General features: G+C 39.7%; 1 protein-coding gene across 2 annotated transcripts; it reads right to left on the bottom strand.

Annotated features, from left to right (window-relative positions):
• Positions 1 to 2408: 2408 nt before the first annotated feature.
• On the bottom strand, positions 2409 to 15231 carry zgc:114200 (uncharacterized protein LOC559336 homolog). 2 transcript variants are annotated; one of them, XM_042058971.1, is made up of 7 exons: positions 14671 to 15231; positions 13778 to 13948; positions 13094 to 13167; positions 11118 to 11240; positions 10712 to 10839; positions 8037 to 8160; positions 2409 to 5231 (listed from the first exon to the last, which is right to left on the bottom strand). In XM_042058971.1, the coding sequence occupies exons 1-7, from the start codon at positions 14781 to 14783 to the stop codon at positions 5203 to 5205; spliced, it is 762 nt and encodes a 253-aa protein (XP_041914905.1). In that variant the 5' UTR covers positions 14784 to 15231; the 3' UTR covers positions 2409 to 5202. The 2 variants fall into 2 exon arrangements, with proteins under 2 accessions (XP_041914905.1, XP_041914904.1); XM_042058970.1 differs by having other exon boundaries at positions 2409 to 5177.
• Positions 15232 to 16761: the final 1530 nt, after the last annotated feature.

Below are 16761 nucleotides of genomic sequence, written 5' to 3'. Positions count from 1 at the left end.
TAATAACAGTACTATAATAACAGTAACTATGCATGAAGCCTCTTTTCATCTGCCATAGAAATAAACTTAACTCAGGGATCCGTCAACAATCACACAACTCAAGGCTAAAAACAGGTGGCCACCACAGTTCACTCCAACTATATTTATGAGATATAGTTGAGACACCACAGATATATGGATTGTACATCCAGCAGAGATTGTTGGTGCATAATTAACTGTCAGAGAATGTTTTGAGTGTCTAGGGTTGAAAGGTCAAGCAAAGGGTGGGAGTTCCACAGGCTGGGTTTAGAAGGAGTGGCCATTCTTCTTTAAAATGTAAACACAACAGATGTGTGTAGCCCATGTGTCACTGTTGAATGAAAAGGCGGATCAGCTGCCCTACAGAGATATGAAAGAAACAAAACCATATAAGAGCTTCCTCTCCGAATCTGAACATGACTTGTGGTTTCTTTGCTAGTGGCTCAGGATACGTCGAAGTATGAGACAGAATTATAACCAGCACTCCTCCAGCTGAGCTTGAGGAGATCATGCACACAATGGCAAAAGTAAAACAAAAGTGGTCAGTCAGCTAAAACACTATAGCCAATAATGATTCAAGCCACACAGAATTGTGGTAGTGAATAAATGCACTTATTTTAGTCAATTGTGTTGGGGAAGTAGCTCATAGTGTTAAATTGTAGAAGTAAGAGTGCTTTGCAACAGCTCTTTTGACCTATATGGTTCCCATATGTTTCCCATAACTGTGCTATCACACAGGGCGACATGAAACAGTGTCCTAACAGTCTGACCAGAGGTACATCACCAGCAGTCTAGCCAACATATACAAAGTATGTTGTTACACAAACCCAACATGTGTGATATATGTAATTCTGGCCTCTCTTAAAACAAGAAATGTACATGATCAAGGATCTGTGCAGTTAAACCAGAGGTTAAATAAATGAAATATATGAGCATCTTCACATGTGACCAGCTGTGGATGGGCGTGTTGCATGTGTGCATGAAAGGTTTTATGTGTGAAATGTAACTGTGTAATGTAAATGTGAAATGTTTTCACAGATGGTTACATCGGTAGTGTATGGAGATGTTTAGGGACGACTTCTGACATCAGTGTCTCACACAGACCTTCAAAGTTCCTTTCAAAAAGACCATGCTGGCATGAAATGTGCCTTACAAAGAAGCTTTAAATAAACATATTGGAAAAAAATATTTTCATGTAACCCTCATCAGCCCTATGCGGGGTGGGGCGAAGGTGCCTTTCTTTAAAAACACTATACGGGACAGACAGGAAGTAATATGGAAAAACAATCAACATCACTATGGATAATATCAGTTGTTTTTAATATCAAATTGCAGTTATGTATCAACACATTGTGCCTTTAGGTTTCTGTCCACCTCATGTTGAACAGGAATCTCCAGGATCCTGAGGAAGCCATGATGAAGATGATGCATGATGTATGCGTGCTGTGAGACATGGGAGCGGAGCCTCCACCAGAGCCCATGCCAGCCGTCTCAGACATTCCACCGGGCAGATCCATTACACTGAGCAGTCAGCCTGTCAAGGCCTAGCGCAGGCTCATCTGTACACATTGCCATTGTATAGAATCTACACAGTAAATCTTTAGGATTAGTACATACACTCTATAAAAAATGATGTGTTAAAATGACACATTGCTGTGTGTGCTCAGGGACAACACATTGTGTGTCAATTTCAACACCGCAATTATGTGGAGATAGCTGAATTGTGTGGCTGTCTGGGTGGGTTAAAAAGTTAAAATTGCAGCAGAAATAGCTGAAATTTGTCTTTAACCTTTCACCCCACAATTGCTGTGTTGAAATTGACACAAAAATGTGTTGTCCCTGAGCACACACAGCAATGTGTCATTTTAACACATCACTATCAGAGGCATACAGATGGTGTGGTTGGGGGGGGGGGGGGGGGCAATAGATTGTGTAGATTTTTATGTTAACACTAGTAGTCTGTTCACACAGCAGACACGGAAAGAAAATGCCTTCAGTTAGAATGTCAGTGCAGTTGAATGCGATTAGCATTAGACAGTGCATCAGTGGTTTGGTATGGGATTCAAATGGTGGTCAAGAACCAACCAAGAGGATGAAAATACTCAATAGGGCACCAAGTAGGTCATTTGTAACTAGTGAGAAAAAGTCTAAAGGCTACTGATTCACTTATACTAATAAACAATTCACAATTCAATGACACTCTACAGATTGAGGATTTGCTTTTCAATGTTCTGAAGCTTATTAAAGTTGTGTACAAGAAATTAATTATAGATTAGATTGTGTACAATGCCATTCTTAAAAAAAGGAAGAAGTACTATTTAAAATATAGACGTTTTGAAAGAAATCACTGTTTAATGTTGTGTCACACCATCCAAGAAATTACAGAACACTTTCACAAGCCATTTTTTATTGATGGGTTAAAGAAATTGTTTGCTTTTTTGTGAGAAGGGGAGCCTTTTGGCACCAGTTACAAATTCTATAAAGCAGCAGCATTTAAACATCACGTATCCAATATTGCACCAATCACTGGAGTAAATATTAGTTAAACAATAGTCAGCACCAATTCTGATGACTGAATTCAGATTGACAAATTCTGAGGAAAACCAAAGGAGCAAAAATCATTCGATAGAGATTCTTTTTCTTTTTACTTACTAATGTGAAAAATTCTACATTCTACCTTTGAATACGAAGTTTGCCCATTTGTAATGATTTTAAATTGTGATTGAATTTGCTTTGTTCTAAAAACATATACAAGAAAGATGGTGGGGTATGAGAAGGCCATGACAATAATGACAACAGAGTCAGTGGGAAGGCTAACCTCAGCATCTGGTAATTAGTCATCAAACATCTGCAGTACTTTGCACACATTCACATATTGGTTGCCAAGACAACTGGGCACATCTTTTCCCCAAACACTCTCTGCCCCAATGAAATGTCTGGAAACAGACATCGTCACACAGGGGTGACGTGCAGTTGCATACGCAGACAAAAAAGAACACACACACACACACACACACACACACACACATTAGGCAGAATTACTCACACATTCTGAAAGTCATAAAGCAGAGGACCTTACACACGTACATGTACCCATGTGCACATACACACGTACACACAACCATTTTCTGTGGAATGTCTACATTAGTCACTGACTTTGTAGAGTCTGAGATTGCCAGAGCCCCTGGCCATGCCCGTCTTGCGTTGTGGCACTGCTGAGCGATGCTGACTCTCTCACACACACACACACACACACACACACACACACACACACACACACACACACACACACGTGACAGGGCCTGGCACAAGTGCCATGGGCGAGTGGGTTTAGCTGGTGCCATAGCCCTGGCACTAACCTGTGCCAAACCAGCCCAGCTGCTGGAACGCTCTGCAACCTCTAGTGCTTGAGTGACGCAGAGGTGACTTGGCGCTCTCCTCTTCTTTACATGAACCCAGACGGCCATGCGATAGGCCCTGGTGACGCAGACATAACAATTCCAACGAAGGCAGAGGAACGTACAAATTGTACCAGAGAGAATTGGATTGTTTGGAAAAATAAACACTGCCACACATTCTAATGAGCTTAAATATTTCTGGCCTAACTTGACAGAATTGCTTCAAGTTGAGCAGAAAAAGATAAATCACAACACCGGGTACAAAGGCCTGGCAATTAATCCTATCAGAGTAAAAAAAAATATGCATCAAGGAAAGCATGTCATGATTTTTTATGCACCTAGAAAGCACCAGAATTACACTACAGAATGTCCAGAGAAAAGAACAGTATTTTGTCAAAGATATTGCTTGTATTTGCTAGAATGGTTTGACATACCTATCATACTTGGGGTCATATTTTGACAAATAATGATCAGACATTTTAACTCTCATCCTGAAAGATGTATATTAACAAGTATGAAATGTCCACTTATACTACGTGTGTAGTCTGTTAACTTTGAAAAATAGAATCATCAGAATTATAATATTTGTACAGGTTGTGGTAAATACCCTACATAGTGCAAAAACTAAAAGTTCAAACATAATGCAAAACCAAGTAAATTAATGCCATTAAAGTAAAGATTTCATTAGGGGTATTTTTTTCTCTATTTTCAATTACAGAGGTTGAATTTCCTGAAAACTCCAAAGCTGGGAACATGACGCAATTTTCTTAAACAACTGAAAAGTTTTTCTACAACTGAAAATTCTAATCTGTGAAGCCAAGAGCACAGCTCACACATGTGGAAAGACCCCAAAACTAAACCCTGTTGCATCTCTTGCTGGGAAAGGTTTCAGTGAAATACAAGACCCACAACTCAGCTCTGCGATATTCTTGAAACAAAGGCCGTTTTAATGGACAAAAAGGATGTGTAACAGAAATGGATCTGCTTACAGTGCTTGGCTGTTCTGTTGGTCAGTTAGATAGATGGACATGATTTTTAAAATCATGAGTCAGTGTGCATGTTATCCTCTGACGGAGCTTGTGTCTGAAGACCCCAAAACTTCGACCATATCCTTTAAAAATTATTAGAAACATGGCTCCCCATTTTTTTTTTTTTTACTCCCAATGACAAACACCTCCTTGAGGACGTGTGTTACAGAGATGCATAAGTAAAAAGGAAAATTAAAAATCAGAAAGGAAAGAGAAACATCTACACAGAAGCAGGTTCAGAGTCCAAATGAATCCAGTCCAGAACCAAAAAGGGGTGGAGACGAAGGAAGGAGGAAAAAAGAAAGAAATCGAGGAAAGACAAACCACCTCAGTTCCGGTGTGTCTAGAAAGTTCTTTGAACCACACAGGCCTGTGTCTGACGATGTGCACGAGTGTGTGTATCTGTGTGTGTGTGTGTGTGTCTGTGTCTGTGTGCATGTATGTGTGTGCGTCTGTGTGTGTGTGTGTGTGTGTGTGAGAGTGTGAGTAAGGTATGTCAAGCTATTTACAGTGAGAACGATTTAAAGAGAGATACGTTCTACAGTCCCGACTCCCCAAGAGCCTGAGGAAGGCTGTAAAAAAATGATGGGCGTTTAAAGGTTTTCCTCCCCGAGAGAGACACACACATACACACGCGTGATCCAGACGATTGATGCGTGGCTCCTGCGACGAGCGGCTTGTCTGTTCCACTAATGCACCGAACTCAGCAACACAATGTCCTGTCCTCCGACTCCTTGAGTTGTCAAAACAAAAACCAGTTAGGAGGAATTCACATCAGTTTTCCTACCTGCAACGAAAAGAACAAGACACATCGAGTAAAACTGCCCGAGAAGAACAGAAAAGGAATCATACTAAGCTCCACTGGGCGACTTATGGTCACTCAAAGTCACCAAAGGACAGCCCAAGTGAGACCAAGGACAGATCATTGTAAGAACTGACGTATGTAAGTTGCTTTGGATAACAGCGCCAGCCAAATGAATAAGTAAGTAAACACTAAAGCTCCTACAATGAACTAGTAAAGCAATAAAACCAGTGGAATGGGATTGGTACTCAGGCAAAAAAATAGGTAGAAAAATAACTCCCACAGCAGAAAAAAGCTCCTATTAATAATTGAATGTGTGTGACGTCTCAAGCGTACTGCTCTTATTCAAACTGCTTTTTTCCAGGTACTCAGAGACCTAACATACTGATGAAAGTGTATTACGTCTTTTGAGTAGCTTTGAAGAAAAGTGTGGACTTAATACAGGAAAAGGCGAGGGGGTGGATTTCTTTGGTGACCTCTCTCTGTCCCTGCCAGTCTTGAGTCTCATGATCCTAAATGCTTGAAAGAATCTTGGTGAAGGCCATTGTGTCAAACATCACAATGACTAAAAAAGGCAAGGTAGCGTTGTGAGGTCATACCTAAGGATACACAAACAAAAGGCCACACTAATCATTTTCAAAGGCAATTAGGCGTAGCGCAGAGTGACTGCTAAACGCATCTTAATAGCTAAGACTCCACAGACGTCAACGTGAAAGAACACCACGTCTGAGGCGTTATAAAGAGACTCATGTAATGAATACATGTCCTATATTAAATGGTACAGACATGTTACATAACACATGTTGCTTTGAGTGTGCCGCATGCCGACGGAAGAAGCAGTTGGATTTTTCATCAACACCCAACAGAAAACAAAAGGGATTAAATGAAAACTATAAAAAAAAAGTTACATAAAGTCTGGTGGTTGAGGAAATTGTTCCAGTGACCGAGATCTTCAACTGGCCAATATATTTTCTGTTTATCATCATTTTTACTATATAAAATTAATACAGTGTCGTTTATGTACTGAATTGTAAATACTAAGGTCTCCTGATATATTTTTCAATGTTTTCAAGAAACCACCGTGGAAAATAAATCTTACTGTTCAACCTGCATTACTCTTAATAGTTTGTCATACGGCCTAACTGACCACATAAAAATGTACTAGGACGTCAGCACCATTTTTTTCTTTCTTTAGTATGACCTTTTCCATTGCATTTGCTAAAAAGAGTGTCTATTTGAAATTAAACAAACCAAGAAAGAAAAGACCAAAGAGACACCCACAAGCTCATGGTGTACATGAGCAAATAAACAATGACCTCAGACAAAAAGCTCATCTAAACACTCTGATTTCAAGCTCATTTCAAGAGAACGCAGTGAAAACTATAAAATTAGTCTGTTCAGTTACGTAAGTTCAACCTGTGAGGCACTGTCATGTAAAAGCAGCCCTGAACCATTGAAGGTAGGCAACCGACTTGTGACCAAGCACAGATATAAAAGCTAGTCTTCTGAAAGCTTGCTCTATTCCAAGACTCTCAATGTCCCAGAGCCTAACGTACGTATGTCCTAAACGTACCCCTGGCCGAACTTGAATGACCTTACCTGGGGCAACCGGACCACTGAGAAAAAGCCTATGATGTGCTTACGTGGGTCTGCGAAGCCCTAGCACAGTGACAGCGTATCTCTATCTGCACAGGCTAGCTGCCTTAAAAACAAGCGGCTTGAACACATTCCAAACATTCCCCAAATCAGCATCTCACGAGGCTAAGCCACTCTTGGAATGGTCACCGCACACCCTGTGATTTTCACACTTTCAGGTCTTCTGATGTTGGATGCGAGCACTTGCTTGGTAATTTAGTGTTCCTTTAGTGTTCCCTTGGTGTTCCCTTGTGGATTTGAATGGGAGCTAGAGGCACGTTCGCACATCTGTGGGCTTTGGCCTCAGCAGACTCTGCGGATATCACTGCTGTGTGCTGGAGTTGAATCGCACTTCTTGTGATCAACAATGCGATGTGACAGAGAAAGCAGTAACATTTTATTGTAAACAGGCTTACTAGACAAGATATTTTGACTTTTTCTGTTCTAACTTTAGAACTTTAGAAACAACGAATGATTATGTTCACAGTTGATTAATCTGTCAATGTCAGAAAACTGTGAAAAAATGTAAGGACAAAGATTATGTCCTCAAATGCCTTGTTTTGTCCACAAGCCCAAAATGTTACGTGTACGGTCATAGCGGAGTCAGTAAAGTTGAAATAAGTTTAAGCTGCTAACAGAGATTTTTTTAGTTGTCTATTAATGTAACAGTTAACAAATAATCAATGTTGTTGCAGCCCTGTTTAAAACTACAACCTTGATTTTCAGTCCATAATTGTAATCCAGTAGTTTTTGTCAAATTCATTGTATTGCTCCTTATAGTTCTCTAGCTGTATGTTCTGTGTGCTATAATGTAAGTGGGACTTCCACAAATAAACAAAGTAGCGTGGACTGAGCCATACATTATTCCAGCCAAACAATACATTGTTTTAGAAGTATGGCAGGAAAGGATGTCATTTGATTGGCTGTTGGGGTCAAATATCAATAACCCCTGCCCAGAATCAGACTGTTCCTTTAATGATAATAAATAATGTACTGTAATGAACAATGACAATTAATCTGTTGTGGCTTCTATCTCACACAAGTATCTAACTTCTGACACTTTCATACATCCATCAAATGTCATGCAACTCCTCCACAACTACATACACAAACTGCCTCCACAAACGGACAAGAGAAACTGATGGAGTGTCTTACGTGAGCAGAGCTGGGTCACACTTGCTAGCGAGCCGCCGGCTGAGAAGAAGGCCCAGACGGCCATCAGGACCATGATGGCGTAGACAGGCGGCAGGCTGCCAGAGTACAGCGGGTTCAACAGAGACTGGCAAAGAGGAAGCAAACAGGAAGACAACGGCAATTAACGCACAAGTTCATTTCAAAGAGGTCGTTAATCATTAATCTAGTGATTCATCTAACATTTACAAACACTTAGACAACTGGATTTTGAATTGACAGCAGTTTTGTATAATAAAGTACCTAATAAATGATGGATTATATAAATATTTCCCTTGGCTACTGCAGGCCCTGGCTAACAATCAAACCCACTACAGGCCTTTCCCAGTAGAGGAACTGATACAATTCTGGACAAAAGCCCTGCTGTCAGTTTCAAAATGCAACAGTCTTAGTGATGTAAGGTTTAACACCACACCTGTTCTCACGAGTCATTCCGTGTCAAATCAGACAAAATCCAGGAAAATGGTTGCAGCACTGACTCCGATTTCCCTCAAAGTTTGTCTACACAATGTTTAGGTTCCATAACTAAAACCTGTAAAATATTTTTGTTCAAGTCTATTGATTTCATTGTCTTTTTGCCCTTGATTGTTTACACTCTCTAAAAGACCTCATCTTGGAGGCCATGTTTGGACATTCATATCTTAAAAAGTAGTTTTCCTAGCCTGACCAAACTTTGTAGAATGGAAGACAAACATGTTTTCAGTACCACAGTCTCATTGGTTTTATAGAAGTCCCTAATTTCAGAAAAATATGGTGCAGCAACAACCTTATCTGATTTGACACGGAATGACTCACATTCAAATAAATCAATCCCCTATGTCATACAGAAATATGTGTTGCCAGTCATTGGAAATGTAGTGGCCATATTAATATACATAAAAGAGGTTTGTCTAAAATGAGGACTTTTTGTTTCTCTGGCACCAACGGGCCCAGGCTGTAGCATAACCATAAAATAACTGTAGCCAAGTCTTCCTACATCAACCTTTGACCAGACTATAGTATAGGAACCAAAAACAACCTGTATGTATAGAGTGAATCATTCCTTTACACTGTTCTGGAAAACGCCCCTTGTCAAGCTTTTAAAAACTCAGTGATTAAACATACATCCAGAGTGAAGTAACTGGCCACGTTTGGACATCAAGATTGAGGTTACAACACAAAGTAAAAGCAGCTAGGCAATACTATTACCGCTTATGAAAATCATAACAACAAAATGTCAGGAAAGTGAGAAAACTACTAGCATGTAAATTACCAAAGAGTAAAGAGCCACCGGTTTCACTAAAACACAGTAGCATAACTGCTACTTGTGCTGCCACTGCACATTATTTCAGTCTTGCACAGCTGACTTCAAAAACAGAAAGTTAACAAGATTCATGGATCTGTGTTGAATCTACTCAGGCAAATACCCTGACACAAATGGCTCTCTATTGAGACTAAACCAGTGCAAAAGAGACACGCTCTAAGATCTTTGATCGTGATATTCTTGTATCGCCAGATCTTGTCACACCCCTATTCTCTTACTGTCTATGAATTCTCCAAGAGACAGATTTGAACCTTGACCTATTTTATACAGTCTATGACCTTGACGAGAAATATTGTGACATTTTTGTATCGCCAGATCTCGTGGCACGAGATCTTGTCACACCCCTCCATTTCTAGGAACAGATGATAATCTCAGCTGCCCTAGAGCAGTGTTATTCAACATTTTATGAGCAACGGTACATTTTTTACATTAAGAAAATCCTGCGGCACATCACCAACCAAATTTGTAACAGAATTACAAACTGTGGCCTAATATAGCAAAAATAATGACAATTTAGTCTCTCATTTGTTTACAGTTCAGTTCAGAGTCTGCATATTTCCTTTTCAAGTAGGCCTATTTATCCATTGCTGTTTTAGGCCCTACGTCTTTTAACCTATAGATATTAGAAAGATAGATACCGGACTGTCCATCGGGTTCTAGCCTATTAAGTGGCATAGGCTACGTGAATGCGGCAGTCATATTGCTGGAAGCAAACACCTTACTGTCTATGGGCAACACTTGCCGACAATCAGAGACGCCTGTTCCTCCATTGGCCTCCAGTGATTGTTTCCCCCACCATGATGGCAGCACTATTTACGTATGTTCTGGAGCCCAATGTGGTATCTAGCTTTCCAATATCCATTTTTCACCACCAGTTCTCGTGCACATCACTTGATTAACAAGGTCATTATTGCGCTACTTACTGCCACCCACTGACATGAAAGAGTATTTATTTACTTAGCAAGTCACTACATTGCAGGCACAGATGCTCAACAATGGCATATCCTAGCCTACTACTTGCAACAACCAAATAGGCTAGTAAATGTTTTGGGACCGATTAAGTGAAATTGGACAAATTCCCACAGCACAACTGATCTCTGTGCCGTGGAACAGTGGTTGAAAATCACTGCCCTAGAAGAACGTGATCAAAGTACTCCCTCCAGTGGAGAAAGCCCAGTTCATCAGTGAGGGCCCTTTAACCGACTACAGAGTACTGACCCTTGTTGTTGATTTGCCTTTCTAAAAACACACACTTCAATACTAGTACACACCAACATTAAATGCTTGGGTACTGGGCAGTGTGTGTGTGTGTGTGTGTGTGTGTGTCTTTACTCACCAGACAAGACACTAGCAGGTGTAGCGCAACCACAACACCGATCACCCACCACCGGCTTTTCTCACATCCCTCAAAGAACACCACGCCCCAGAACGTGTGGAGTAGGGTAATGGCCAGGGTCATGAGAGCTGTCAAAGGTCAACAAAACAAAACTCAGTCTACATGCCAAAGGGGTACAAAGACGCACGCAGAAGCACAATAACAAACATATGACTTATATGAACTCTGAATACTGGAATTGCAATTGTATTATGTGTACTTTGCGTGTGTGACGGAGAAGCGGTAATGGTAGGTTCCTGAACTTGCCGTTGCGAATCAATGTCGCTTTGCATAAAAGCATCTGTGTAACGTCAGTTGCCCAACTTGCCCAGATCTTTTCTATACAGTTCCAAACTTCAGGACCTACCTGAGGTGATAAAGTAGTATTGGGAGTCTCCGAAGATGCCCACGGTCCCCGGCCCCAGTGAATCGGAGAGGATGTTGATCATGGAGAAAGCACCGCTCATTATTCCAAAGCCCAGCCCAGCAACTGTAGCCACAACAGTGCAAGGTCATCATAACAGCCAAGACAAGATTAAACTACATCATATTCTTTCTCCACACAAGAGTATAGCTGGCTGATTTGATTATACTTTGGAAATGTCAGATGTTATACCACTATTGTTGGTTCTTAATGAACAGGTAGACCATCTATCCAACACTGTCTCATCATGACCATAGACATTTAGACAGTCTTTCTCTGCTAAAATGTAAACTAGGTCACGGGTTTTAAAAATATCAAAATCATTTAAGCAAAATCTCTGCCAAATTGTGCTGCTTACATTGTACTATGTGGCCCATTACGAATGGAAACATGGAAAAAGTCAAAACCTCTGCATGAAACCTTTTTGAACTTATCTATCTATCGTGTTTGCTTGTGTCCAGGTTGAAGATGACCTCAGTCCAGTAAGATAGACCGCCACCCACGCACACACTCTCCCCATATGTTTATGAGTCATCAGCAGATTACATTGTGAAATGATAGCCATCATGCACCTCTCCTCAACAACCAGACTGATATTTCATAGCATATTTCCTTACTGTCTGCTTAATAAATGAGGGATGTGAGAAAAGTGACCTGAATGAGATAATGCGCGCAGGCAACCTCGAGAGAAGTGTTTTTTAGTGGATGAGCTGCTACTACTACTGGGAGGAAGCATTGCCTCATCTCTGTAAGCTCCCCCTGTTCAAATTATGCCGCAAATCATAAGGTAAAAGGGAGATTTGATGGAACGACCAAAGCCACAGTTGTAATTTGAGTGAGGATTAATTTCACACTTCGAACACTTTTCATTAACACGTCCTCTTCCACAACGATTCATTCCATCTGAGTAATTACAATGAATGACAATCAGACAAGAGGCATGCCACCATGAGAGCTGACATTTAGTGTATGGCTTCTTATAGCTTTTTTGTAACTGGTAAGATAATGTGTCACTTAACAAGAGATAGCCAGAACCCTAACAAAAAAACTTTTGTTTTATTTACCACTTTTCAAGCAACACAATTAGTGCCACGCCGATAAAACTCTATCTCACTGAAGATTGTGCTGTTATACCGAACATCCCACTAAATCATAGCTGTTTTCTTATTCATTATGTAGGGGTGTAAAGGTACGCGAATTCATACCAAACCGTTTAGGTACAGGACGTTAGGTTTAAAACATCGTCTTTAACAGTAATCAACAAAAGGGTTCTTTTGCTTGCAGATCATGTTTTAAATTTGTGTTCCATCATCAACTAGACGCAGTCTAGTTTGCACTGAGGATGGTCTGAATGGGACCGAAAACATTTTGCATTTTGGAAGCACTTTGCACTTTTCACTGACTGGATTAAAAAATTGCATTGGCAACATTGGTGTGCGAGTTCATTCTAGACTGAAGAAATTTGTGTTCCCACACAAACATATAAAGTGTTGGACCATATGTCAGTTTAGTCAATTTACCTAAAAAAAAACATCTGACACCTTTTTAAAATACTATTCCCGTTGTGCATCAGCAATATGGTCAGCTAATTTTATGTTAGCAGTACCAACAGGCTTACTGTACCGAATATTAACCGGACAGTGACTACAAAAACAAGGTACACACTGAACCGTTATTTTGGTGTACCATTACACCCCTATCGTTATGACAGTGGTCTCTTTAGTATAGCTTGAAAGATGTGCTACAATATTTAAGCAAGGCCATTAAATCATGTAATGCGTATACGGCCTTCCCTGGACTAGAATGTTCCTTTCTCTTTCTACTTGACATGAGCTAAGGCATACATGCAGTCAGTGTTAACTCTGAGAGAAACTCTGAGACCAAGAGGAAGCACTCAGAGAGAACAACATCAACCGTACCGTAAGCCATCTGCCGGACCGATATTGTGGAGCTTTCATCTTCACTGATTGCAGCCAGGCCTTCATTCGCTTTCCTGATTGACATGCACAGAATTGACAAAGGTGTTAAAATCAATACAATGAGCTACGATTGTATCCATTAAATTTGTGTCCATCTGAGGGACGCACAACTATATAATGTTTACAATAGGGAGGAGATAAACTTTGTTATAACAGCAAATGAACAATTATGCACAATATACAGAGATGTAAATAAATATCTGTACAAACAAGATATTTAAGAGTTATTTACCAGCTACTTAAAAAAACACCCTTGAGATAAAAGAAAAGCTTTTATATAGGCCAATCTCCCTAATGTGTGACGCAAAATGTCTAGGGTCATTTATGAGGATAGAGCACAATGACCTGACTTGTCATTACTCTGGTTGTATATTAACCTTAAGGCCTAAATACCACTACAGTACATGCACGTTTCCTTATAATTTTTTCTGATAAGTACACAAGAAAACTATCAACAGGGAGCCACAGTGGAGGCTTATTTTGTTGGTTTCCATTACCCTTCATCATATGGAATTATTATCTAACACACAATACTAAACCTATGGTCTAAATGTGCCTGTATTAGAGTGAAACCGGTTGGATGAACAATTAGGCTGATAGGTTGGTCAAAAGAATAGTTCTTACCTCAGTATCCTGTAATAGGCGTAGCGGAATACCTCCTGCAGCAATACAGAGAATATGCCCCCAAATATCAGCAGGCCTCTTTGTAGACTTGGATCATCTGAATTGCTGGCCTTTACAGCAATGAACCATACCAAAGAGGATAGGAGAAGGGAAAGAAGCCAAAAGAATGCCCTGTAGAAAAATACAATACATATCATCACACAGAAGAATAGCTTTTTCGAATTAGTTTTATTAGATACTGTACATATTGAATATCCATATTTATTGTTAAAATATATTCTGTTAATACACTGCATAAATCTGTATTATTCTTACTACTCTTATGTCACTGCTACTACACTGCACATATCTGTACATGTTGTTAATACATTGTTCATACAACATAGCCATATCTAATCCGCTCTTATAAGGTTACTGCTAATACACTGCACACATATTTATATTTAATTTATATTACTGTAAACTACCTTCTGTAAACCAACTGTATACTACTGTCCGCACTATATATCTTGTTCTGTCTATGCACCACCTGTCTATACTTTATATTGCACTTTCCTGCTTTGTTGCACTTCTGGTTAAACGCAAACTGCATTTCGAAGTTGAAGTTGAATCGAATCGAAGTTTAGATCATAGTGTAATGTAGAAAGGGACAGTGAAGTGACGTCTGTGTAAACCGCTTCCCAATTCTAGGAATATTTTCATTTGACAGTAACAACAAAGACTATTCCAATTATTTAAACTTTAGGACATAAAGAACTCTGTCTGGGAAACGCAACGATGCGTCACTGAAAAGGGAAGGAGGGTAGAAATCACATCAGCTGGTTTAAGTCATGTGCTACCGGGGTGTTCACCTGAGGATTACACGTTGGTTAAAAAGTCAAAAGATCACTTACCCAGCAATAAGGATGATTACTCGAAGGGGGTCCTTAGCAATTGTGAATATAAAAAGAGAGAATGCTGGCCCAAATGCAATAAATGCACACCCGAAAAACACCGCAACCGTCATCGCTAGCTATTTGTACCGTAAAAAAGGGCGAGAAGAACAACGAGCTACACTGCCGTTAGCTACCACAAGTCCTTCACTTGAAAGCTAAATATTACTAACTGAATACATATTAACGATAATGTTAATGGAAAAAATTAAATGTTGCCTATAAATGCCAATTTCTCGCCTAACGTTACAGATCCAATATCATTGAAGGAACAATGAAGCGCTAGGCTATTACTGAAAACCACTTGCATTCCTCTATACACTTGATCACTTAAACGTTGCCTAAGCAGACAAGTTAATCTATAAGCATTACAATCTGCAATTATTTATACGCACAACAGCACAATTTTCCGCGTTAAGTCTACTTTTTTGACATCATTATCACATATTTTCTTTCAATGATGAGAACAAAACACTTCCAAACTTAACGTTTTACTTCCTCTTTCTCATAAAATACTTGATGCGTGAGGTCATTTCCTGGGATTGGCTTTGTTGTTTTATTGTACTTCCGGGTGTCTTCATCCCTGTAGTACTTTGTCACAGGCACAGGGGGCCGCAGCATCCTCTTGCTTGCCTTCTCCATTAATGATGATTCAGAGACTAATATGAATCAGGTTACAAGACAAAGTGTTTGTTTTAAGTGAATGCACGTTATTGAAAAAGTAGCCTAATTAGCCTATGGTGCAAGTGCTAGTGGCTCATTTGAGAGCCTAACAGTGGGCCTTGAGCTGCTGAGATGTATGTTGATTTTGTTTATTATAATTTCATTTGGAGCTACTATGGTTTAAGGTTCACAGAGAATATCAGAAGAGAGAGCCTAAACTAAATGGCCAAGGCCTAATAGGCAACCACTGGGTAAAAGGAAATTTAATAAGTAGTCTGATTTAAACAAACAATGCAGCAAGAATTGTTTTGTATAGGTTTACATGTAGTGGCATTTACCAAACCTGGCAATCCTCACTGAGCAGCACTCACTGCTTTACTCTTAAGCTGCCATTGAGGGAAGACAACTTTGCATGACTGTACCCACCACCTTGTCCTCCATGAAAACTGATACCACACACTAGGCAGCTGACACATGTAGGCTATACTGCCAAAAGAGACCTTGACTAGTTAACACTCACCTGTTTATGGTTCGTCTTCCTCTTTACAAGAATATTGTCTGGGCAACTGGGTCGCAGGAGTTATGTTTGGATAATTACTATGTGTGCTCACAGCTTTTGTTTTATACATATTGTGGAATGGATTTGACAGTACAATGAAATATTGGGAACAAAAGGATCCATAGTCCTATACAGTTACAGCAGGGGTGAGGTTGCAGAGATCATCAACACAACTTGTTGAAGCTTGTTTCAATAGATTATGTTTTATTTTTATTTATTTTTTTATTGTAGGTTACTTACAGTATGTGAGGGAGTGTGTTGATAAATTCACTGCAGAACAGAACTTCTCTCGATCATATGAGGCTTGTGGAAATTGGACATTACAGTCCTGATTGACAACTGACTGGATTTCAATCAATGTAAACATTGTAACCACAGTAACTTTCACTCAATCGAAGGGATTGATGAACTGAATATACTGAGAGTCACTGGGTCAAATGTGAATGTTGCATGGTGTCATGCATACACTATTGCTCCATATACTGCTTGTGGAATATCTCTCAGGCATTTTGACCTACATTATATTCACTCATTTGTGACTAGGTACTTAAGGTCAAGGTTGAATTGTGTCCAGAGCCATCAGTGTTCATTTTATTGAAATCCTGATACTGTGTTTCAACACAGCATCCAACTCAATGGAAACATGCATAAACAGCATTACTTACTCACTGTGGTAACTGGTTTACACAGTAATGTTTTACTCATTGCATTCCACACATTCCACAGACTACACACATAATTACCATGTACATATATTGATATGTATTAAAATCAATATACTATATATTATATATAAAATACATATGATATGTATTGATGTATTTTGCATT

This window comes from Alosa sapidissima, chromosome 13 (assembly GCF_018492685.1).
Source record: "Alosa sapidissima isolate fAloSap1 chromosome 13, fAloSap1.pri, whole genome shotgun sequence".
Lineage (NCBI taxonomy): Eukaryota > Metazoa > Chordata > Actinopteri > Clupeiformes > Clupeidae > Alosa > Alosa sapidissima.
The sequence above is the reverse complement of the archived record's forward strand: the minus strand, read 5'-3'. Positions and strand labels throughout refer to the sequence as shown.